Here is a 26093-nt window from a genome sequence, read left to right as displayed (position 1 = left end):
AGATAAATAAACCTAATGACAGACTTAAAATAACATCAACTCATTAAACTAATGTGCAAAGTTTCTATCCCTCTCCATCTAAAGAAAAACAAGCACATAAAATTCTTCTTATGCTGGAATCATTGCACTTAATTTTACTACTTTAAGATAAAATGTATGGAAATTACAGTGATTTAAAACAGCAATTAAATACTGTCTGATGGGAAACCATACCATGCCATTATTAAACGTTTCTATATCTTATGAGATTCTGTATCATTATATTTGAATAATAAAAAATCCTACAGAAATTTCAGTTTAATATTGTATAAGACCAAGCTCATTTTCTCTGTGTTTAATAACCTTCATGTGTGCATTGCATTGAATTACAGAGAAGGAGTACTTTCAGCTTCCACAGAAGTGGCTCATTAGAACAAACAGGACTATCAGAACAGAAGGAGTAATAATCTACAATTTAAAATTTATCAGAAAAACACATTCCATATTGCAGTTACTCCTGATACTGTGTTTACTGCACCTGTGTGATACGTTCTGATAATGTTATCCCTCCTATCTGGATATACATTATCTCTGTTCAAGCTAGGAATATGGGTTGAATCTAACAGAGCAGAGGTGAGAATATAATCCTACATAAGCAGCTATTTAGTCTCTCTTCCTCTGTCATTCAAAGCAGCCCAGCATGCAAAGTGTGCATGTGCAGCTATACCAAGCACAAACCCAACAATCCTACAAAAATACACAAAGAGAAGAAAGCAAATGCAGAAATAACACAATGCACATAAACAACATTCCAACAGGATAAGGACAAACAGCAGGGAATGGCAATTTGACAATGCAGAAGTATAAAGGCTGTATTGTCAAAATGAAAGGTGAATAGTGAAGCGATTCAGCAGTTCAAGCTCTTCTGCTCTAATCTAATCTCTATGAAACATGATTTTTGAATCTTTTTAATCAATAGAAGTTGGACTTAGCATTTCATGGGAAACATTGAGTGTCTTCTACCATGAGGTCAAACGATGAAGTATACACTAGAACTAGACATGAAAAAAAGTTAAAACTGTATTAATTTTTCTCATTCTGGGGTTACTTCCAGTGGAAGTGTGAGGCATAAGCATCTCCCAGAGAAGATGACTGTAATATTACCTAACCACATTTGTAATTAATTTTGCCTGGCTTTGATTATAGGCCCTAGACTGGATTAGATGAATGATGCCATATTATTTATTTATATGTTCCATTATGTCAATCCTTATATTCATAAACTGACATACAAACCGACATTTATTTAAAGATGGTTATTAAATTCAATCTTTGAAGAGATATTTAGCTAATTAGGAGAGAATTGTGAACGGAATTTATGAAGAATTTGACTCTACGCCTGTGGTAGTCATTAAGGTGAATTGTTTAGTTAAAAACTTAATAGATAAATCATTTGAGTAAAACATTGGAAAGCGGTTTTAAAAGGTTTCCAAAATTAGCAAGCACGTATACGTGACTGAGCTGATACACAGTCAATTTGTGATCCTTCTGGTGACTAATTTAACATCACTAAGACAAAATAGTGTTAATCCTGAACAAAAGCCATAGTTTCCTCTGCTAAACTTTACAAGTATTTCTTACAGGTTAGGGATCATTCCTTATAATTACAATCTTCTTATCAGTGAGCCAGCAAACCCAAGGCTCTTGGGTTATTTCAAGGTTATTTTAGTACAAAGACACTGCCATGTTTTTTCTACGTTCATATTTCATTTCTTAAACAAAGAGTTTCACTAGAAGTAAGTCTCTCTTTTTTGCTACCAACTAATTATTTCCTTCTGCATGTACTATTGTGCTTTGGTTTGCACGTTTTGGCCAGAACCAATTGGAACGGGTCCACTGAGATTTAAAATACTGCTGCTTAAGAGAAAACATCTGAATAACAGACAGGGATGCACAAAGAAACAGGAATCAATCAATACAAATGGTCACAGTTGGATTTATACCAACAAGTCATCTAACCTTAACTAGCACTAAACCAGAATTCCATTATTTTTTTGCACTGTAAAAATAAATAGCCACAAGGAAGCTATTTTGGAACATGAGTATCTTGTGTCCATATTTATCCTGTGCACACAAACTGAGCTATCATTGCAGCATTTTGCTTCAGCTCTCCATGTGTTATTTCTGAAGAGAAAGCAGTTCTGCTGAAAACCTATGAGTACCTGAAATCAATGAACACTTCACATATGGAATATGGATTACTTAGATGACAGAAAAAAATTTATGGAGGATAAGCCCATGCATTGGATGGTCATCCATATTTTGAAATTTTGGATTCACAAGATTGGCAGGAAATTCCATGGCAATAAGTTCTTGTGTTCAGAATTCCTTCAATATACTACTTTATTCCAAGTTACACCTCTCTTCCAACATACCAGGGAAGTCTACTGTTATAGAAAATATCTGTTCAAAGAAACATATTTTTTAACCAGTGGAATTCTCTAAATACAGTTTGGTAAATAGACACCAAGAAACCCAGTGCAGGTTCTGTTACTCATGACCTCTGCATAGAAAAACAAGAACTTTTGTATGCAAGTTAAGCGGAATGGTTTCACCCCTGTTTTATTCTTCTGGGTCAAAGACAAGCCTGGATACATTCTACACCTTTGAAGCATCTAAACTCGTGTCTTATTATTAAACATATCGTAACAATGTAGCTGCAGAATCCTTTTATATACAAACCAGAGACTGCTTCCCATCAGTCCCAACTATAAATGTGGAAGCAGAATGTGTCAATTAGTTCTGGAAAGGAATAACTATTTCAATTTATGTATTTCACTGATTGCAACCCAGACCTCTTTCTTACAGTAAATATTACGATATGCACATCTCCAATTGAAAATAGAGGTAAAACTGTCAGCATTTTAAAAAAGAAAATGCAATGTAATTTTTCTCATATCACACTTCATCTTTTTCTCTACACAGATAGTGGTCTAAGCCTTCAGTGATGAACTGCTATTATCTTTTAAAGTAAATGTATTAGGACTGATTTTAATTAATTTTGCTCTTCTTGTCAGAAATATAATGGATCTCTACAGTACTACTAAATTCCTGGATATTGGTTAATCAGTCTATCAATCAACATTCCCAAGTCAAATGGTAGCTTTCACCTTTTTCCACTGATTGATTTTATAACTCAAATGAAGATCTGTCATTTTTTCAAAAAGAGAATGATTTACATTCATATGTACACTACTAAAATTTAAAGTTGCACAAGTTACTTTTGATTATTATTCTTTGTGTGTTGTTTCTTTTGGCACATGAGTCTGAAACTTCCTAGCATCACAGAGGATTTCTGTTAGGACCTTAGTAAAGCTATTTAGTTTCTCCATTTGCCATCTCCTTGTCTCGAAGAAAACAAAGATACATAACATGTCCAGACTCTCACAGTACTTGGAATAATACTAAGGTAGACAAGATTAAAGCTGTGTGCAAGCTGAAGAAATCTTATAATTTTCCAAGCTGCATCAATGTTGCATTTCTGTTAATTGAAACTAATTAAAATTGTTTCTTTCATTTTAAAGTGGTAATGCAAAAATGGTAGAACTGGAAAACGTAAATATAGAAGAAATTAAAGAACCCAGTGTGAAAATATCACAGCATATTCTACTTTATTGAAGAGCGCATTTATTTCAGTTTTTATAAAAATCCCTCCCCCTTCTTACTATATTAGTGATTACTTAGAACCACAACTTTATATGGCAGCATTGTGTTTTAAAGTTTATTGATAATCTTTAGTTTGGCAGTCAATGCTGCTTGATTTAAGTCAACAGCAAATAGATTTACCATTCCAGCCATTTAGGAATTTATTTGCCATGTGATGTGATTGCTTTAAGAAGGATACACAGTAGTACATTTCAACAGATGAAGGCTTTTTGAGAAATAGCTGCTGTGATGCTACAAAAAATAATGTCATGTGGTGCGGCACCCAGCCTCAACATGAAAACTGCATATAGAATTGTGTTGCCATGTTATTCTTTTTTTAACTCTAACAAAGTCATGTAATTCTCCTGTGTTTGCTGAGATATAATTTGGTTTTGGTATTGTAATGATCTTCCTTTACAGACACCTGCTGCCTAATCCCACTTTTGTCAAAACATAAAACTCTAGTATTCTAATTAATGCAAATCACTATGGTATTGTACAAGAAAAAAAAAAGTAAAAGTAAGGAAAAAGAATCAGTTGAACATGACTCCTGTATTGCTATCATTGTTAGAAGCATTTCAATCTTTGATATTTTGTTACAAATAACAATCTGAGTACCCTAGCTAAAAGATCTATTCTTGTAATCCATGGCATACCAATATGAATGCTAATTGTTGAGTGATGATTACAAGAAGTATCTGGGAAACCAGGCAAAATCCATTAGGAAAAATGCACTCAAATTTCCATCACAAGTAAAGTTCCTTTCTTTACATATCTCCCTTTCTAAATCCTGTGGACATATCAAGCAGGAGAAGTTTCATTTGAGTCTCAGTATTCTAGGCAGCACCTATGATTTCAAAGACACTCATGAATTCATTCCCTACTTCAGACGTCTTTGTAACACAAGAATTCTTATACACTTTGATTGAAGTATAATAAATGAAATGATTGTAAAGATTTGACTGGAAAAATGAACAACCTTCACTCACACTGCTGAATCTGAAATGCCAAAATTGAATTCTCTTCTGCATGGTGCAATGACAGCATTAGGTGAGTTTGTATTCTAGCCAAACCTGTATGACTTCTGCTTCCAACACAGCCATGCTCTTACCACAGACACTACACAAGTCCTCCTACCTGCAACTCTTAGTCACTGTACCTCGAATAGGCTCAGAGTTCTGATTATAGTTTACACAGCCTACATCAGATCAGTAGCTGAAGTGTCTACATGTTGCTGACTATGCCCAAGTCAGCTATTAATCAGTGTGGGCATTTATTGGCAGCAGGTTATTCTGCTTCATCAGCTAACCTTCCTGGACTGCAACCAGCTTGGGACCTCAGTGCTGCATTGGGCTGCACAGGGCACTGTACTACCAGTGAGTAGTAGCAAATGGTATTTGGCTTCCCTGCTGTGTACTCCACCCATGTGGGCTTCAGTGCAGTTCAGGTGCACATCCTAACATGCTTTGTTCCTACACTATGATGGCTTCACTCTGCTATTTAGGAAAGCCTGATTGCAGATACAGTCATTGCTATTTAGAACTCAGCTACTAGAGTTCTATTCTTTTCCCTTCTTCCCACTTCATAAGTGTAGCGATTTCAACATAATGAAAGCAAGAATTATGATGATCCTCAAAAGATAAAGCAAACAGCTCCAATTATCTGTGAAACGATGCATTTTCTGCATGGAGTATGGAAATACTCTGGAAAAAGACATTGTCTATGCATCTCCCTGGGAACTGTAAAGTTTATCTTCCTGTATTTCCTTAACAATATTGAAATTTTAATTTTGAAAGTCAAACTAAAAGTTCCTCTTCCCTCAGTCAGCTAAAAAATGTATTTTAATATCTTGTCACTTTCACTGACCTCGCTTTTTCTGCAGTAACAGTAGTAGTTTTATGCACTATAAGCATTATTTAAAAAATCAGATAAAGAAGTTGCTTCTGGTGCTGTTCTTTAAAAATGAAATAAAAACCTTTTAAAGAATTCTTTTAAATCCCAAAACATTAACAAATTCTACATAAAAATTTACAATGACAACTTGGCTAAATTTAGGTTCAACCCAGAAAGGTCAGTTGCATAATGAGACCTTTACAAAATTCAGGGATGTTCAGAGCTTGTAACTCTTTCTGCATACCTAATGCACATTTTTTTTTCTTTTCTTTCTTGGCAGAACAAAAAGAAAACCTCTTCCCAGTGACTTCATATTGATACGGCAGCTTATCATCACTACGGCCTATGATGAACTCCTATGTCAATGTGTCCTACTATTGCAAATTGGCACTGAATATCTCTTCATGTGTGCACATGGTTTATCAAGGGCAGTTTCTTTCCCGGCCTTCTTAATGTTTCCTACTAAAACTCAAGCTCAGGATTTTGCATTTCCCCTAGACTTGTGTGTAATAAATAAGCATCCATCTTTCTCCTTCCCATTTCCTCTGTTCCCTGCCCCCTGCCCACCCCTTACTACTTCTCAAATTAATACTCTTAAGAAACTATGTTGAAGTACAGTAAATGTGTAACTTACACTGTCAAAAATTTTAACTCTCAATCTCCCCTCTGCTCTTTTTCAGTTTCAAAACAAGGTTTCAGTATTTTCAAACACCAAAGGATTTTGGTTCAGGTCCCAAGATCCTCCACAGTCAGGAGTAAGAAAAGGACCCCCTCTTTTGGAGACATCGATAATCAGTAAATTCAGAATAGATTTAATTTCTTGTGTTGGTTTCTTAAAATTACATTTGGGCCAAATTTTGGATGCAAGTATGGAGACAGTAGTGGTAGGTGAGTTCTACAACCTCAGAGCTGCACAGTAGGTGTCTGAACAGCCCTAGTAATGAACCAATGCTCTTAAACATTTCTGTCTTCCTGCATAGAACGACTTTGTCATTTCCTACACACACACACTTTCAGAATATTGAACTAACATGAAAAAATTACGGTGCAAATTTGTCAAAGAAGCTATGGAGTTGGAAGAGAAACTGGCCAAAAATAGGCACAATCCTAGTGTGCTTGGATAACATAAATTATCCTTCGAACTCTGAAGGCATATTCTGAACTGAAATGGAATCTACAGCAGTAATTTTTAACATTTGAAGTCATATTTAGATTTCACTTTAGGTTATATCATTAGAAGACAACAAAATTAAAAAAAAAAAAAAACCCAAACAAAAAAAACCAAAACCAAATAATTTTCAAGCAATCACAAGGTAATTTTGGTGGTCAAAAGCATATCACCCAAACCCCACTGTGATAGCTTTAAAATATTCTTTGTGAAGGACTGAGTTACTGCTTCTCACACCAAACAGGAAAGTGAGAAAATACTGAGATGAATGAACTGAAGTGAAATAGCTTTAATTAGGAAGTTACAGGGGGGTGGTAAAGGGCTCTAACAAGTATATTCTCAGGCTCCTTTCCGTTTGAAAGGTGAAGAGAAGAAAAATTCAATAACCAAACTGAGATACGAACCAAAATTGTCGTGGTTTGCAAATCAAGTGCATGCCAAACCATGGAATTTAAATGGAGATTCTTGCCTATAGATCTTTGGCCTGTATTACACTGGTTCAAATTTCACTTTTAAAATGTAATTTAGGTACTTCCAAAGCTGCGTCTTAGTGGAAGTCAGTTGGACTAACTCATGAGATTATCTGAAAGCCCATCTTTTATTTTATGACAGTCAATTCTCTCACAAATGTAAATTTATTTCCATCAAAATGGATTTAAATTAATAGGAAAAGAAGTTCAGCAATCATCACAATACCAAAATGAAAGTTTAACCTAAAATAAGGATGATATTTATTCAGATGGCATTTAAAAACAACTTCGTAAATGTAGCACATGTACATAAATGTACTATAGAGGTAAAGGGGAGTTTATATTTCCACAATTTCTTGTTTTCTTCTCTGCTGTTTTCCCCATTTTGATAAACTCCTTTGTAGTATTTGTATTCTCAGACTGAATCAGGGAACAACTTACAACAACTCCCCGAAGTTATACTGAGACTTTCTGTCCAGCTCAAATTTAAACAAGCACCTTAAAGTTTTGAGTGTTATGGTTTTCATTACTTGTATCACTCTGAAGCCTCTGTAGACAGTTCCAGTTATATAATCAATATTTTCAAAGAGCAACAAATGCTTTTTTTGAAACAGGAAATGTAAAGGGTACTGATCAATAACTACTTCTGCGGTAATATGAGAAATAAACAATAGATTTCATCACATTTCTCTTAATGATGGTTGCATGGCCTTTTACAAACAAAAAAATGGCAGAAAATGTGACCTCTTTTTTAACCTTTGGTTACTAAAATCAATTTCCCCTTTATAATGGGAAATAATTATCATCCTTATAGACACAAAAAGGTGCATGTGTGTTGTGACAGTGGGGAAAAATAGAAAAGGAAAACAAAATCATGTAGAAATTTTAGCGCAGACTCAGGATGTAGATTCCATCACACCTGGAGTTTTCCTAAAGTTAGTATTCTCCTGTTTCTGGCCATTAATTAGCATTTAATACTTTTTGGACTGAAGATATAAAGTGAAATCACCAACTACAAGAGAGGAGGGTCCAATTTAAACAACTCAATTTTACAATGCCGCCAACATTGTCCTCCAATAGGCTTGCAGTATCATGTATCATTGGCCTAGCACAGACTCAGAGACTGCTTCCTCCTGATTTCTGCACAAACATTTTTATAGATATATCCTGGGGTAAAGCCAGACCTTATTTGACTTGCCAAAATGAACAGAACTGGACATATTTGAAAATATCTACATATAGAGCTTATTTCAACAAAAATAAATGGTGGTAAGTAAATACAACACAATCTGGGTGCCTGAGCCAGCACTACATTATTCCACTGGGATGACTGCAGTGCAAACCAAGACTAGTGCAGGGCTGAGGGAAGGATCATTATTACTGTCATAATTCTCTCACATTTCCCTGTCAAACTGCACTGCTGTAATGAGAGTCTCCCCTGCTTTCCACCATGCCTTCTTTCACTCTCTTTAATTGTAATGATCACTCTTTTTCTATGCAGTGCAGAAATTATTGCATATCTCCACCTGCTGGAAATATCTTTTAACCCCCAGGGCTGCTGGGGGTGTCTGTAGACACTTGCCACCCATTTCACAACTGGAAAAAATTGAAAAAGTTCTCATTTTCCAAGGTCATACAACCTGTCATTAGAACAGGCAAATTTCTCAGTTTCCAGCTCTTTGCTCTGACCAGAAAGCTTTCCTGCTCTTTTCTGTGCAGTTACAACCCTGGAAACTATTCTTCTCCCAACAGACACAGCACAGGGAGCCACAGCATAGCTTTATCTACTCTGCCTCCACAGTAATATTTAATTTCTAAGCTCAAAGAACTCTCTCATGGGGTAAAAAAGTAATTTGTTCTCCAGGTTAAATTTATTCTTGGTTTTTCTGATGAGCCAAGACTCTAGCAATTACTGTGACAGATGGAGTGATGATTTCTATGATGTGGAAACTTGTCCACAGGAATGAGACTGAAATCTCCAAACCTATTTCTCAAAGTGGCCTTTAGACAGTTGTCAGGTAATAATTGTCACTGTGGACAAAGTTTGAATTAGTGAATGGCTCCAGTAGCTTGTTACAGCAACACTCCTTAGCAGAGTGACACTTTCTGATAAATTTTTGTCACTTATTCTGAATATACTTGAACCAGAAAGGGAACCAATATATGGGTTTAAAGTTCTCCCAACACTCAGAAGAATTTGAACATTGTATTTGGAGTTTTAGCACTCTGTCATTTTGGAAGGACTGCTTCAAGGTGATTTTCAGAGAGCAGAGATGTTTGAGAGGCTGCTTACGTACATTGAAAACAACAACATATCTCACAGAAATGACCATTTCAAACAAGAAAGTTGTTGTGTGAACTGGGTTAGGAACTGGCTGGGTTTTCATGGGATTATTTTCATGCCTTGTGTTTAGGCAGCAAGTGCTGTAGCCAGCCTTAGTGGTGAATGGCAGCCTCTGAGGCTGAGACATCAGGCACAACTTCAATTTGGAGTGTCACGGTCCATCACAAGCTCCCCATGCTTGGTGAATGCCCAGGCCAAAATCCTTAGGCACAAAACCATGAAAAATAGCCTGATACTTGTCTAGCCTCCTGATTCCAGTCTTCACTATTAATCCAGAAAAACCACAGAGTGACTGACTTTTGATACTTTGGGAGCATTTTCTGTGACTTAGAGACTGAGACTCAGAATTTGCTGACAGGCATGGAAAGGAAGGAGACATCTTTCCTTTGTTCACAGATGTGTCTTTTGTAGCTCTGCTTGTAATCAAAACAGCAGGAAAATTTTAATACTAGTGATTTAAAGATGTTCTCTCACTGAGAACTGTCTTTTTTTCTTCTGTAAAGACATAGTAAAGAAAATACTGCTACTTAATGGAACTGAATTAATATTTCTGTCCATTTTATGAGCTAAGAATATACAGTTTAATTTTCACGGATGCATTCTGCAAGCAAAAAAGGAGATCTGCAGCACAAGAGAGCACATTATCTCTGAAAATCAAACCATATTAAAAAAATACGAAACATTTCCCAAATGACAGAGCAGAACAAATACCTTAATTTTTCTCTTCTAAAATTTTTATTCTAGTCTGCTTAATGGTAGTAGTTATTATTCTTAATAAAACTGAGAGGATTATTTTACTGACAAAGCAAAGCAAATAGAATTAAGTGACTTGCTCAACTGAAGAAAATTAGTCAGCAGCACAACTGCAAATAAAGCCCAGCAGTTCTAACCTGAAGCACTGCATCTAAACCTGAAAGGCTTCCGCAACTTTCCATAATTAAACACTTGAAATGCAGAGGTTTTATGCCTTCACAGGTTAAGATTCTCCTGCAAACATCTCTCTGAGTTTTTGAAAGTTGCATCTTCCTAGCAACTTTAATTAATAGCATCCAAAATAGAAGACTCCTCATGAAAAATATGAAAGCACTTAAGTGAGTTTATGGGAATGTTTGTGCTTATTAGGGTCAGAGATTCACTCACACAAAATAGCATGACAGCTGAGATTGAAAGGCAGCATCATTTTTCTTTCATTAACCCTAACAGTTATATGACTGGATCATTTACTTGAAGAGAACACTTCAGTCAGGATTAAACAGAAATTATAGGAAACTGCTCCCGTTAAGACTTTCTAATTTGTTAATTGAAAGTGATAAAGAAAATCCACAATTAACTTCTCTAATTTCCAAAAGATCCTTAAATAATTTAAAGGCCTCAGGAGGCTGATTCACAAGCAGGGACAATCTACGTTGAACACTGCATTTAAGTTGCAGACAGTTAATCAACACAGTTTATGCTGATTGTGTTTTCCCTTATAACTATAAAATACTGCAGATCTGAAGGTGTTTTCAGAAGCAGCACAACCCTGTCAAGCATAACGTGCATGGAATTGTATTCATCTGGGCTGCATCCTGTCCCCCACTGTGATGTGTGCCCCTGCCAGTGAGTCAAGGTCTCCAGGCTTATTTTTAGAGAGGTCTAGGAGTTAAAGAAGCCCTTGAATTGCTAAAGATGTTGTTCAGGGAGTGAAGGCTATAGCACTTACACAGCTGATTCTCACTGAAATCAACAACAAGATGCTTCAATTCCCATCAGTATAAGCATCAGCACCCAAGCCAACCCTTGTGATGACCAGTTTAATTTCGAATTGCCTTTTTTTTTTCTGCTCTGTGCCTCTGAATGCCTAAATTTGTGTATAAGTATGCCTTAAAAATCATTTCTCAAAACTAAAACCTACAGTATTCACTTTTTTAAATTCCACCTTTTGATTCTGGGGAGCTACTTTGCTAAGAATTATTTTAACCAGGTATCTTATATTTTCAAAAGATGGTGGGTTTTTTTGTGACTATAAGGTTAGTTTGTTTTCATTGTCACTGAATAATTTGAACCTCGGTATTGCCTATTTTTATGTTCAAAAAATCCACAGAAAGAATTGTGAACTTATTCCCCTCCACTGTCTTTAAGCAATGTTTTTGTTAGTAGTACTTCATTATATATAAGCTTTTTGTCTGTGGCTGGACTGTGTAAAATGCAGATCAGTCCAGAAGCTGATCTGAAGATAGTAAAATAAGAAGCACAAATCTGCTCTGATTCTTGTTTTAAATACTTGAGTATTTACATCCAATTGACCTAAACAGATTATTTTCCCATTTTGTAATTAGTAGTTGAAATTTCTACCAAAGAAGCCACCAAACAAACAAAAAACCAGGCAAACAAAGAGAACTAAACAGTAGAAGTTATTTTTTAGAAGTTATTTTTAGATTCAAGAAAGGTGGATGTGCTTATGTGGGTCAAATTGAAGACTCAATTTCATAACATCATTGCTATTTTACTAGTTGTTTGATAGGCTCCATTCTCAGGTTGCCAGGCATTTCAAAACCACAAAATATGGTGAGATGTGTTTTGGGAGATATAATTCCCATATTAAACACATGGGATTGAACAGGGGACGATGAGTACTCCTGTACAGAATGAATTTCAATAAAGATGACAAGAGCCTCCCTGGAAGGCAGCCACACACAAGTGCAGGTCTGTGCATCACTCTGACAATAAGCTTGCTCCCAGCAGGTTACTGGGAAGGAAAAGGCTGTGCAGATATTAATAATGAGAGAGTGACTGCCAGAGAGACTCACCATGCACACCTTTGAGTGCAGCTATCTTACTTTCATCCCAGAGTCTGTAAACAGCAATCAGCACCTCCTCAGTGGCCTTCATGGCCTGTGGAGGCATCCCAGGGATCCCTAAAACTATGCGGGGGGGATCACAGGCAGCAGTGCTTAGTGTACATGCACGAGGCTGGCTGCAGAGACCACAGGAGTGCAGCGACCCTTCTGTGCCCACACACTGGAAGCAGCATCACACATCAAGGTTTTGGACACTGCAGTCTCCTTACCCATATGTTTGCATCCATTTCAGCACATTTTTACTCCTGTGGCTCTTAAGAGTTCCACAATGCTCAGTTACCCTTGAATACTGATGCAAAGGCACACAGTTTTCTTCAAGACTCTGCTCTAGAGCCTCATGCCAATGTTATCTTCTCTCCCTAATCCCCATCCCAAAGAAAGTAGAGATGGTTCTAAAAACTGCTGCCATTAATCTGATTCATCAAATATCTTGAAATGAAACCCAACCATTAGTTCCTTCCCCACATGTACTTCAGGAAAAAAAAAAAAATCACATTTGATCAGAGACTTATAACAAAAGCAAATACCTACAGAGTAAAAACAAAAAGTAAAATAAGCCAACAATTTCAGGGCAGCCCTTTACCAAAAAAGTATACTGGCAACTAGAGGGCCAGAAAGATTTTGGTGAAAACAAGGAAGTGAATTCTGGGAAAAACCAAAGCATTTTTCAAGCTTGTCTGTAGAGGGGAATCCAATGAAGTTCTCAGTGCACAGCCTGGGAACACTTTGTTCCACACAGTGTTGAAATAAAATCTTGTGTTTGTAAAAAGAGGGTTACATCCATGAGCTGTGATTTCCTTTCACTGCCAATAATCTTCTATTTGTAGACATAATAGTCAATAATGACAGGGGCCAGAACATGAGTACTCCACATCCATTCCCACATGGTGCTCTCAAAGGAAAACTCACTACTCCAAAATTCTCTCTCTACTCCTGCCTTCAATGGCACAGATTTTCAGCTGTTGCACATTGACATAGCTCTCTTAATATCAATTCATATGAACTGATAACTCAATCAAAAAATTAATTACACTTATCCTAAAATGGAAGTACATTGTTCTAGACCTCCAAATCTCCCAGGAGTTGACAGGCCACCGTAAAAGCCAGAGTTATAAACTGGAATTTATTATGGACAAATAAAGCTTTGCCCTATGAATTCTCTGCCTATTAAGTTAATGAGCCTTGACAAAACAATCATCTGAGGAGCAGCTGACAAATTATCTGGAGCAGCAATTTGAAAGGCGTTGGCTGGCTTACAAGTATTTCAGTTGGGAGAATATGGCATCATGTTCCTCTTCCTCTGGAAGAGTCATTTGTCAAACTGAATTTCCTGAAGATCAACAGCAGATTCCCAATATTGGAGCACTGAGATACAACAATAACTGTAATTACTAAGTAAATAATCCCTGTTATTTCCTCCCCAAACTTGAGGCTCACAAATGATGATGCAGAACTCTTTCTAGGAAGTCTGCATGAAGAAAGTGAGGTACATTTTTATTTTTGACTGGAGCTCATTGAAGTGTTTAATGTGGAGGAGAAGAGCGTTGAGGAATTCAGGTGAGTAGAGGGGGACCTTTCAAAATACTTCGTCAGTATCTCAAAGAGTTTCTTTTACTGTGACTTCCCACAGAGATGGTGGTATCACAGCTGTGGATTTAAACCAGGGTGCTTTACTGGTTTAATTCTTCAAAATTTTCCACACAATACAGTCCTGAAACACATTGCCTTTGGGAAATTTAGAGCTGTGTACATTAAATACTCTTGGGAGAACAGCCACTTGCATTAGGGTAAAAATGAGATCAGTACTTTCCTAAAATCTGTTCTCCAACTGTGAATACTGAGTCCATTTGGAAATTGAATCATGATCTGTTGTAAAGCTGTCACTTTCCTTACCAAAGGCATTTTCTGAAATATTATTTCAAATGTCTTCCTCCACACTCAACTATTCTGAGTCCTGTGGAAAATATGACAGTACTGAGAACATGGAAAACTGTCATTTTTCCATCTGAATGTTATTTCACAGTGTGAAGGAACTACAAATTATAGTAATCAGTTGCCTCTGCAACAGCATGTAGCAGAGTATAGCACAGAACATTTAACCATGAGTTGTGTCTTTTCTCATATTTTATGTTGTTTTTGCAGTTTTTGTTGGACTGTTGATTTAAACAAACTCATTAAATATACAAGGACTAGAGCTCAAAATTATATCAAAGTAGAATGAAGATAAATGAAACCTTGCTCTTGAAGAGAATTGTTAACTCACACTTAGTAGAATAATACCCAGCTTTCCAAGTCCTGATGTCAGGCTATCAAATATCTGATGGCCAAGTATTCAATCAATCAATCATAAAGCAAAAGAATGTACAGCATTATACATTCAGGTGCCAAAATGGCCTAGTTTTATGAGCCCTCCAGAGCTCTACTATTATTGATTTCTAAGTATGTGGCTGCAGGAAACAGCCTTAATATGATCTTTTCCCTCACTCTCTCTCCTTAGTAGTCATGTCTAGAGAGATCAACCATTCGGCAATAACTGCCTCTCTCTGTGGTTAGCAAAGCACTCAACTCCATGGTCTCAACATCCAATAAAACCCAATCATTCAACTTGCTAGTTCAAGTTGGAATCTTTCTTTCTAAGGGGAGCATTATAAGAGTCTTTCTTTAATGAACTCTTCCATTGTCTCATTCTAAAACCTCGGAAGAACTGCCATGCACAGATAAATTACTCATACTTTACCTAAAGAACTAGAGTAATTTTACAACTTTTTGCCCACTCATGAAATTTAAGGCAACATTAGCAGAGAAATTAAAATATTTTGGGCAGCTCTGTTAGTGTCTGGCACCCTTGTGCAGATATTTACACCTTTATAAAACACTACAATAATCCCTCAAACTAGTTTCACTCAAACTTGCACTGGGCTTAAGAGCTTGACTAATCACTTGGACCCCCTTTGATTAAGCATCTTTTTACAAATTCTAGAAACTTCACGGTTTTCATTCTAATAGACTGACATGTTCTGCATGGTTTTGCCACATCTGTAACATTCTTTGCCAGTATTTGTCTTCTTGCTTTTTTAATGGAGCTTTCTATTTCATAGTATTGCAATGCCTTTACCAAGTGTCTTCCTAATCCCTGGGGCTTCTTTCCTGTTAGTGTATCTTACATTAATTTACCATTTTATTTTCCTCTTACACATTTCTGCTCTTCCCACATTATTCTTTACTTTGAAAAATGTTTTCTGTAGAAAATGTCTATGATCAAAGCTCCAAACATAATTATTTTTCTTCTGTTCTAGAATATAAAAGATTATAGAATTTTTCCTAGCAAAGGAAGCACTCTAGAAAAATTGTGCCTAACACTTCCTCTATCTCCCAAATATTGTTTGCAAATGGCTTACTACTATCCTTGTAGTCTATAGAAAAACAGTTGGGTTATACTAGTGTAAGGTTTTGGATAGTCTGCTTTCCTTCATTAAATATTTATCAGGAGGCAATCACGGACAATGTTTTACAGAAAGATCTTCCATTATTTCAGTCGTGGAAATCATTTTAGGCTTTCCTAACTGTCCTCTCAGACCCCAGCTAGCCTAGGGAATGTTGAATTTTAAATGCATTCTTAACCATGATTTGGTGAGGGAAGTGATTATTTTTTGCTCTATTTCTTCTGAATGGCTTAGGCAGCTGTCCTATAAACCCACAGATGCTCATTGAACTAAGTATGCACAACAAAGGAATAAAGTGACTGAATCAAAACAAATTACTACAGCTTTTAGTGAAGTCTTGGTCACTTTCCATACTCAAAGAGAAACAAACACTGAATTCAGTTGCAAAATGTGGTACATATTATGTAATCTATTTTAGAGCACCATTCCAATGGATCAAAACATTGCCTGTGTTCATCACTGGATTTTGGATGACCAAAATTATATACCGAGGTAGCATGTATCTCTCAGTGGTGCAGATGTGAAAGCATGGTTAAAAATAAGCATAAGCTGTATAAAAAGATCTATGGTGAAGATGCAAACTATGAGATAAATCCAGTGATGTTCATGCACTTTAACAAAGGAGGTGAGGAAGAAGCGCATGCAGTACCTGGTGATCTCAGAGTCAGGGAGCAGGCCTACGTGGTAGTGGGGGTAGGGAGCTGAAAGAAGGAAGCTTTTGTCACACTCGACAGGGGAATAGTGCCTAGGAGAAGGTGGTTTATCACACATTTTGTTCACAGTGCTGTAAACAGGTTCAGGAGGCCTGGTGATACAGAGACAAGAGTAAAAGATCAGGTGCATATTAGTTGCTGAGAACATAGAGAAAACACAGCAATCATTTTAAAAAGCATGCATAGCAAATCTGTCAAGAGCTTTTCAGTGGGGCTTTTCCAACAAGGAAAGTGCACTGTTAAAGAAATTGTTAGAGTTTGATAACATTAGTGTGGCATTCAAGTAACTGCATATAAATATACACAATATAAGTGGACCATAAAACTGCTCTATGGGAAGTGTGGCACTGAAAAGGAATACCTTATCTCTGAAGCTGAGAAAGTGAGGCAATTTCCCCAATAATCTTTCTAATTTTTTTTAATCAAACATTTACACAGCTTTTTGTGATCCTAATTTTGAGTAGAGCATTGAAGAAAATATGTTTGTTACCTGAAAAAAGAAGGTTTTTTTACCCATTAATTTGTAATATAGATGAAGTACATATTACTTGTTAATACAACATACTCCTGTCCCAGTGAGCTAGGACTTTGCAAGTAGAGCTGTCAAATTGACCCATATCCTAGAATAACACTGATGGCAACAAACTGTGTGAGCAATTCATCTCATTGGCAGGCAATTCATGGCATTTCAAGAGTTCTTTGCACTCTTTCCAGATTCAGCCTTCAAACTCTGATTATGCAGACCGCATCTGAAACAGTTAACCTCATTGCCAAGGCTACTGCAATCGCACTTGCAGGGCTGCTCCAATTTGCAAACAGCAGCCTGGGAGGTTAGATACAAAGAGTAAGAGCTCAAAACTAAAATTTCTCTCCTGCTGCCACGAGCCACCTACCCAGGGGAGGCAATACTTACCACAGCCCTGCCAGGAGCCGTCTGGGAGAGGGGAGAAGGGAATGCAGCCTTTAGTAGCAACCAGCCAGGGATCCGCGGGAGATGAACGGCGAGCAGTTTGCAAAACAAACCCACACCACGTCCACAGAGCATCTCCCACCTTGTAACTTCCTTGCCTTGGCCCTAGGACATACCTTGGGGCCTGCTGGCACTGTGAAGCTTGACTCATTGTTTCCTGACATTTCTGCTCGAAAGAGTGCCAAGGGTCAATTGCTATCATATCCACGCTTCTGCCAGAAGATCCAGGGTATGTCACTGCCTTTCATCACTATCATGCAATATTAGCTAGATGGAAATCTTATTTCAGAAGCATGAAAATATCAAGAGGCCAAGAAGTTAATGAACTTCTTTTGTTCTTCTGGCTGCACTATGCCTCACATGGGTGTGGGTTTCACTGTGACTTTCACAGGTACCAGAATTTATTACAGTTGTGGATGTGCTGGCAGATACGGAGAATCTAATTTCCTTTGTTAGCTTCTGGGTTTATCCTTTGGGGGAAAAGGAGTAGCTGCTTTACTTAAAAATTGGTCTTACTCAATGTTAATAACATTATTCATAGCAATCTGCCACATGATTTGAGAACCCTCTGTGCCTGAATTTCCCAGGGAAAACTTTACAGTTAAAAACCCAGCAATTTAAGATTACCAAATAGCAAAATAGCAAAGCTGTCACTCATTTGGTTATAAAGCATTGTGTGTCAAGTACTTAGTAAAATCTCTTTAAAAATATTTAAGGTTTCAATCGTTTCTATCAGTCTATTTACCTGTTTCAGAGGGCTGGATTTAATAATTTATTTACTAAATCAATTGTTGCTTTCAATAAAAAAATGCACATAAAAACTATTTTATTTCACTGTTGTCTAATACTGTCTTTATTCCCTTAGAAACCACTTTTGCTTTTAGGCAATATATGAAAGAATAAGTACAAATATCAAATATAAATGATACCTACTAAGAAAATTGAAGAAATATTCCCCCAGTGCAGGAAGATGAACAAAAACTGTAGATTCCTCTATGGCTTAAAACACTACCCAGTCCAGAAAAAATTTGTTAGTGTCCTATATTCAAGTTAATTGTTTTCTCCGTGCTGTAGATTACATCAGAGTGTTGCTACCCCTTGGATATATTGTGAATGCTCAAACTACACTGAGTCATCAGTCAGTGACCATCCAACCTCATGCTGAGACACAAATCATGCCACAGACATGGGTAGATATGAGGAATTTCTTTGTTAATTGAGAGTTACAAGCTGCCTCCAAAAGCAAAATGAAGTTAATCATTCAACATCTACCTAGATATTGACACCAAATTAGTCCTTCAAGTATAAACACAAAGTCCTAACAAATTGTCTTACGAGAGCCAGCCAATTTAAAAACATTTAGCAAATGTTAATGTGCTTTAAAACATTTTTGAAACATTTTTCACTCCATTCAGTCTTCCTGGGTGGTAAGATAACAGGAAACTGGAACAAGTCTGAGTATGAAGTCCTGTACTCACTGATATTATATAAGTGATATTGTGACCTAGTTAACATCGTACCCTCTGTATTTGAGCTGCAGAGAGAGGTCTTAAGGTTAAGAAAAGGAATTTATACTTCTTATCCTTTTAGAACTTGTACTCTTTGGTTAGAAGAAGATTTAGGATGTCATATAATTCTAGTTATGAGGACACTTTGTATAAAGCCTGTGAAATAGTCGGGGATCACCACAGCCACCTGCTTCCCTTGAGATATCACTTCTTCAAGGTCATTGAGAGCATGGACTTCACTGGTCCTTCAGATGCCTCTATCCTATTCAGATGCATAGGCTCACACCTACCAGCTGCACTGTTGGGCTCTGACTGCATGTTTTATTGGCACAGAAAAGCAAGAATTTGAAAAATAAAAAAGCTGTGTCCAGGACAAGTATAATTTTATTTTCTCTCTCAATGTGGTGTAGTAAATATGAATTAAGAAGTGTAAAAATATTTGAAAGTTGGGCTAAAAAGTATCAAGTATAGGAATGACTAAAATGATATGGGGCAGATCAGTGTCCTGCTCATAAAAACTGTGTTCCATGTAGGCCATTAATCACGAAAAGTAGTATGAGACACTTGCTGCAACAGCCTGTCTTCAAATATCCTCCTCATTCTTTACCTTCTCTATGGCAAACTTGTACTTAACTACAATAGTAGCCACCTACTAGAACAATACCCTATTATAAAAAGGAAGATTATGAAGACCACCCAGCTTTATTAAATAATTGTTCTAATGCAGCATTTTCACGTGCCATCTATATTTCTCCTCACAGAAAGAAGAAAGAACTTCTTTCCAAAGGAATCAGCCCACCTGATCAATCCTGTCTCGCACATCTTCTCCAGTGCTATGACAGAGACAGATTGTCCTCTCTCAAAGAATGGGATAATGAGAATGCTATTTAGAAAGGGTTCTTAATGTGCCATTATGAAAAAATACAGCCAAGGTCACCTCAACTTTTCTTACAAGAATAATTAAGAGCCAAACTGAACATAAACATTGAGGCCTTACTTCATGATGCACTAATTCTTCAAATGAATTTAAAAATATGTATCAAGCCATTTAGCATGCTTTAAGAGAAGTGTAAAGGCTATATATATATATGTTATTTAAGGACTAATTCTCTGCAGTTTATGTGCAATTGCATCTCTTTCAGATACAGCAAGTATAGCTTCACAGGTTTAATTTAAAAATAAATGCTAAGCAGGTTTTGAAACTTTTTTTGAAGAACAATGAACTGTATTATGGAATTTCATTTATCCATTATCTTCATTTTTGTCAATACCTATGCATAAAACATCCCCTTAAAATGCCAAACATGTGAATATTACTGTATACATCTTTGATAATTGCAATATCTCTTTTAAAAGAGTAATTATGTAATGTGGCTCTGCTCTGAAAAATAGAACTACTGCTGTAACTTCTTAATCAGAGCCACTCCCCTTCTACCTTTACACTGTTTATTTAGTGACAAAGAGGCATCACAGTTCTCTGTCTTTATCAGTGAGCTAAAAACAAAGCTTTGTGACAAATAAGAGCAGCAACTACTAGGTCTGGATGGACAGGAACAACTACATTAGTGTGAGAATAAAGCACACAATAGTAAAGGGAGGCAACAGAAAATGTAAGTAGTAAATATAAGTAGCAGCATAGCGTGGCTTAGACATGCCCCAGCAGACAGTTCAACTCACAGGACAGAGAATCAAGTCACTTAACACCAAAGGTAAGCTTTTAAATGGTAACATGAACAGCAGAGAGTCATTCTTCCAGCAAGAAAATAAAAAATAAAAAAACTGAAAGCTGGAATTGTTATTCAGAACAGACGTAACAGCAGTGAGGCACAATTCCTACAGAAAGGTAGAACTAATTGGTGGAAAAGACAACAGTAACAGTGGGAGGTAGCAAACTGATCTAACACTGGTTTTATTTATTTCATAACAGATTGTGTAAAGCGAATATTCCTTGTTGTTTGCAGTCCTTATTATCCCCTGATTAGATCATCATTGTTTTGTTGTTTCAGGCTGACTTAATTGTGGAACAGAAGTTATAAAAAATTGCATTTTTAAAAACCATTCTCCCCTCAGCATCATGCAGGGTCCTCAACTTAAAATTAACTTTTTTTTTTTTTTTTTTACAGAATCCTGTTTGGTAGGGATCAATTACCAACACACAGCACATTAAATGTTAACAGTTTCAGGTGTTAAAACATTTCAAAACCTTTTATGATATGGAAAGAAACCAGCTCAGCTCTCACAGCATATTAAGTATGCAAAGCTATAGCCAGGAAACAATCTGAGAGAAAATAAATTCAATCTGAGAGAAAATAAATCTTCCAATGCTACAAGTTTACAACTTTTTTTTGTTTTATTTTGTTTTTTGAATAGCAATTTTTAACTGTATCCAAGTTCCATAAAGACATCTAACACATTAGTTTTCCTTATATAATGTTGCTGGGAAGTAGACAAAGAACTTTTTAAGAAGTATTTCACTATTGAACCAAAAATCAATGGCAATTTAATACAAACAATCTTCCATTTCTAATAGCCAGTGATTTTTATATATATGTCCTTTGACTGAGCTACTCAGTCATATAACCTTCTAGAAGAATCACATACCTTACTGTTCAATAGGGTAATTAGAATTTACAGTTGATTTTATTCCATAGGTCGCGCCCTGGCAATTTAAATGAGACCAAATCACTCCTATGACATGTTTATTTCAACTAAATGAAAGACAGAGGAGGACTGTGAAGAGCTGGAGGAAAATACCTGAAGTACAGTACGTTAGCTCTTCCTGGAAACACTAAAATTAATAATTTCTCAGCTTTTCAGTTATTAACTGCTGTTTTCATATGCCTTAAAGGTTTCTTTAACTGCAAAACAAGTGCTTTTTTAGCACAGTCATGAAGATTAAGGATTGCCTTGTTCCTCTTAACAGTACTATTTTAACATTTTAATCAAGTTTTCAAATGAAATGGCCTACAAGAAGGTGTAAGTAGAATTTAGAACTTCTAATGTTCTACACCCAATTCTACACTTATTATTCTTAACCATAAGGAATTAGGAAATTCAATGACTGCTTAATTTAAAAAAAAAAAAAAATCAGTAATGATTTTCTGTTGCAGTAATGGAAAAGAAGGCTGTTTCACACAGGAATGGAGAGACTGTCAGACCAAAGGCCCAAGAGCCCTGCAGTGACTGTTAACGAAACAGGGACCAGCAAAGAATGGACCTTACCTGCTCAGCTGCTGAAAATCAGCAAGGACCACGCAGACCAGAAATTAAATCCTAGAAGACTATAGTCAATAGGCCTGTCCACCATGATTTAGCAATTATTCTCATTCATATTTGAACATTTTTATATTCTTAGGCTTCACAACTCCCTGTGGCACAGAGACCCACAAACTGATCATGACATAGCCAAAAAGCTCTACCTTGGTGTACTCCAAGCCTGTTACTTAGTTGCACATTCATAACCTAGGGTAACATTTAAATAACCTTCTATTTGCCATATGTTAAGTTTGGCACTGCATCATAAACTCCCTGTATCTGAGTTGTAACAAAGTGGTATTAGTCCTTGCTCGTTGCCTTCTCTGTGCCATGGGTACTTTTGCAGATCTCTGTTCTGCAGATCTCTGATATCTTTTTTCTATACTGGAATTATTTCTTATTTAGCTTTCCCTGGAAACCATGCTACACCCCTGCACACTCTCTTCTGAGGTTTTTTTTTTAGTTGCCTCCATGTAGGACTCAAGAGTTGAATGCATCACAGATTCACAGAGAAAACCATTATATTTTGCACTCTTGTCCTTTCCTATCAGATCCTATTTTCATTCTTAATTGCCTTCTTGATTGCTCCTGACTACTGAGCTGATACAGAACTAACCACAGCCACCCCAAGGTGTCTTTCTCAAGTGGCAAGAACTGCATGAAGGGTCCATGTCATATTTCATAAGTACTTCAGGTTATCCTTTTCTCTGTGCAGTATGGTAGGCTACTTACCATTTCTACTACCAATCCTACTATCTCGTTTCAAAAATCTCCAAATGAGCACTAAAGCATATTCCAAAATTTGATTAGTTTTCTGTAAGTGTTAAGTACTAAGTAGCTGCCAGTGATTGTATTAGAAATAGTCAAATCCTATTACTTGGGGATCTCTGACAGGCCTATTTAAATATGCAAGGATAACTCAGGAATAAGAGATTATCTGTGACTTTCTAATGACTAAATTTTTACTTTAACAGAAATTATTCTCTCAAGTCAAGATTTACTACACTTAAAATAAATTAGGGTAACAAAATGAAATCTTACTCCAGGCAGACAATTATGCATCTGTAAAGTTTAACAATTAGTTTAACAGTAAATTCGTATATTAATTACAAAAAATATAAAATAGTCTGTTTGCAAGTTAGCAACTTCAAGCTTCAATCTAAGGAATGTATTTCACCAAGGATGCAGTTTAAGGTTATGTAGATAAACTTTTTTTTTCCCTTTTAACTGAACATTGAATGTGTAACTTGAATAGTCTTCTTTTAATTAACTTTGTTTTTTAAAAAAACGTAATTTCTCAGATTGATCTAAGACCAAACCAAGAAGAAATTCTATTCTGGGATATCATATTGGATTCAATATGTCACCAACTTAACAATTAGAGATGAGAACCCTGCTTGTGAGAGACAGTGAGTAACCAGTCACAGCAGCAGGCTGGCATCCTCCAGACAGACAGACGGACAATGAACTAACATGACAGACTGCCTGGTGGGATCACACCCACATCATGCACACCCCAGAAACTTTGGGTGCTTCTCCACTTTTCTAGAGGGAGATGGCCTATGCATCTTACCAGAAACTTTTCAACTTTTCCTACCTGCTCTGTATCTCTGTTCCTTGGCCAGTGTACTTGTGCAACTATTGATTATCCCAAACCTCATGCGTCACTCTCTGAGGGACTTGCTGGTTCAGTAGTCTGAGATCCCTTCTCCACTGCTGCTCTACTCCACTGCTTCTTTATGCCTCTTCACCTATTTTCTCTTATGTCTTGCCTTGTTCTGAATTCCCTTTCCAAATCCAAGTCTTCTTACCTTCTTCTCTTCTTACCAGTAGTCTTCTCTTCTTGTGATTTCCATTCTCACATACCACTGACAAGTTTTCCCTCATTTACATGCTTATCCCTTGCTAAACACACTCCCTCCATTCCTACAGTCTCTTCAATATTAAAATGTGTCAGGACTGTGCATTCAGGGCACAGAATGGAATCCCTCCTGACAATGTTCCTGTGTCAGAAAGGGATGGTAGAAACAAGTAGAGAGGAAACTAGCTCTTGCCATTTAATGCTGCGCTCAGTCATGCAGGCTTTTAAAAATAATCTAGTCAGCATGACAAAATTGTGAGACGCTTTGATATACTGCAGCATGACTACAGAATCTGAAAGAGTTCTACTGAAAAAAAAAAAAACATATCAAATAATTTTTGGAGAATAAATGAACTGCATTTTTTTCCCCAAGGCTTGCATTTGTTGACTTTTGCATAGCTTTTAATAAATGCACTAGAAATACTGTCTGGATTCTGTTTCATCAGCTCCTGTAACTTAACACTCTGAATATATGTATGGAATAATATGATATTTAAAATATAATAGCACAGCAATTTCTAACATAGAGTAGAATAGAACATGAACTAAGGCATGTAATTCTCCCCCTACCCTTTAAATCATCATACTGTTATGGTTAAAAATAAATGCAATTTAATTTAATAATAATGGTGGTTAATTAAAATTACTTTAGCAACAAGCTAATTTAGCATTTTACACTAAATTTTAAAGAAAGACAATCACAAAACCTTTGGTATCCCTAGAAAAAAAATCCAGCCCCAGGCAACAGCTAAGCATGAAAATATTAACTTGAACATCTAATTGCTAAATTTACAAGTTATTTAAGAAGAGGAATAAATAAAAGGCATAATCAGTCTTCCCACACTACTACACATAGTTTATTCTCTTTAGGGTAGAGGTAATATACTGAGTTTGGGTTAGGCATGGCGAATGATTGTTGTGAGCTCACAATTACATGTGCTCCTATAACTCAAACTGTAATATTTGTTGTAATGGTTTAATAGTGGAAGGTCAAATCTGTGCATCAACAGAAACTTAAAAAGTGTTTCCATAAAACATTGTCAATTCAACTAGCAGGTTTAGATAAGTAAACAAGAAATAGTTGATGAATGCTACTACTTTCAATACAGGGAAAATACATCCCCTTAGACTTCAACTTAATGGTTCTCTTTTCTCTCCCATCCAATCCTCAGCACCTCTTCCCCATCCAGAAAATGCTATTTTGAAAAATGCATGTAAAAAAATCAAACATGCTTTACACAGCAAAACAGATAACTCAGCTTTTTTATCCATGAATCTTTAATACCTAGCCAGAGTTAAATGTTAAAGTGAATTTTTTATCAGCTGAAGCACAGAAGTTTGATGTTACGATTATCTGAAGCTAAAAAGGAAGTAAAAACTCAAGATGGTAGTTCTTTATTTTTATGGAACTTTTCCTGTTGTTGCTCATTAAGGACAGAAGAAATTAACATCTTAAAGCCACAAGATTTTTAGGCTGTAATTAGGCTATAATTTTAATATTTCTGAAAATAGGAAGGCAGAAATATGCTAAAGAGAAAATTGTAACATCTCTCTCTGCTGTGTAACACATGTTTCACAAAATGACAAAACCAAAAAATATCTTTTTTTGCTCACTACTACCATATAAAATTTGGTTGGGATGCATCTCTATAGGTCATCTGATCCAATCTTGTGTTTGAATCAGTACTATTGACAACATTAGATTTTTCCTAGCCAATGATTAAAAGTCTCAAATGGTGGATATTTCAGAGCCCTTCACAAGAAGTACTATTCCAGCACTATTCTATCCATCTCATCTTTTAATTTCTTCTGAAATTGAAATCAGAACATCCCAAACCAATGCCTGTTGCCATTGGTGCTTCTCTACACAGAAGAGATGGGTTTCATCATCTCTGCTACTGAGTGCTTATAGGGTGCTCTTAGATTGTCCCTTAATCTCCTCTT

At 36.4% G+C, this 26093-nt stretch overlaps 1 protein-coding gene across 33 annotated transcripts in view; it reads right to left on the bottom strand.

Annotated features, from left to right (window-relative positions):
- Positions 1-26093, bottom strand: part of DLG2 (discs large MAGUK scaffold protein 2) — a 981924-nt gene that overhangs the window by 231799 nt on the left and 724032 nt on the right. For 26 of the 33 annotated variants that reach the window (XM_038135749.1, XM_038135838.1, XM_038135932.1 and 23 more), the window contains one exon: positions 16492-16647. The exons of the other annotated variants lie outside the window; for them this stretch is intronic. In XM_038135749.1, the coding sequence (XP_037991677.1) occupies positions 16492-16647 (156 nt within the window). The remainder of the gene's footprint in view (positions 1-16491; positions 16648-26093) is intronic. 33 annotated transcript variants of the gene reach the window in all.

Source organism: Motacilla alba, chromosome 1, assembly GCF_015832195.1.
Source record: "Motacilla alba alba isolate MOTALB_02 chromosome 1, Motacilla_alba_V1.0_pri, whole genome shotgun sequence".
In the NCBI taxonomy this organism is placed as follows: domain Eukaryota; kingdom Metazoa; phylum Chordata; class Aves; order Passeriformes; family Motacillidae; genus Motacilla; species Motacilla alba.
Note: the sequence above shows the minus strand (reverse complement) of the source record. Positions and strands in the feature narration are given on the sequence as shown.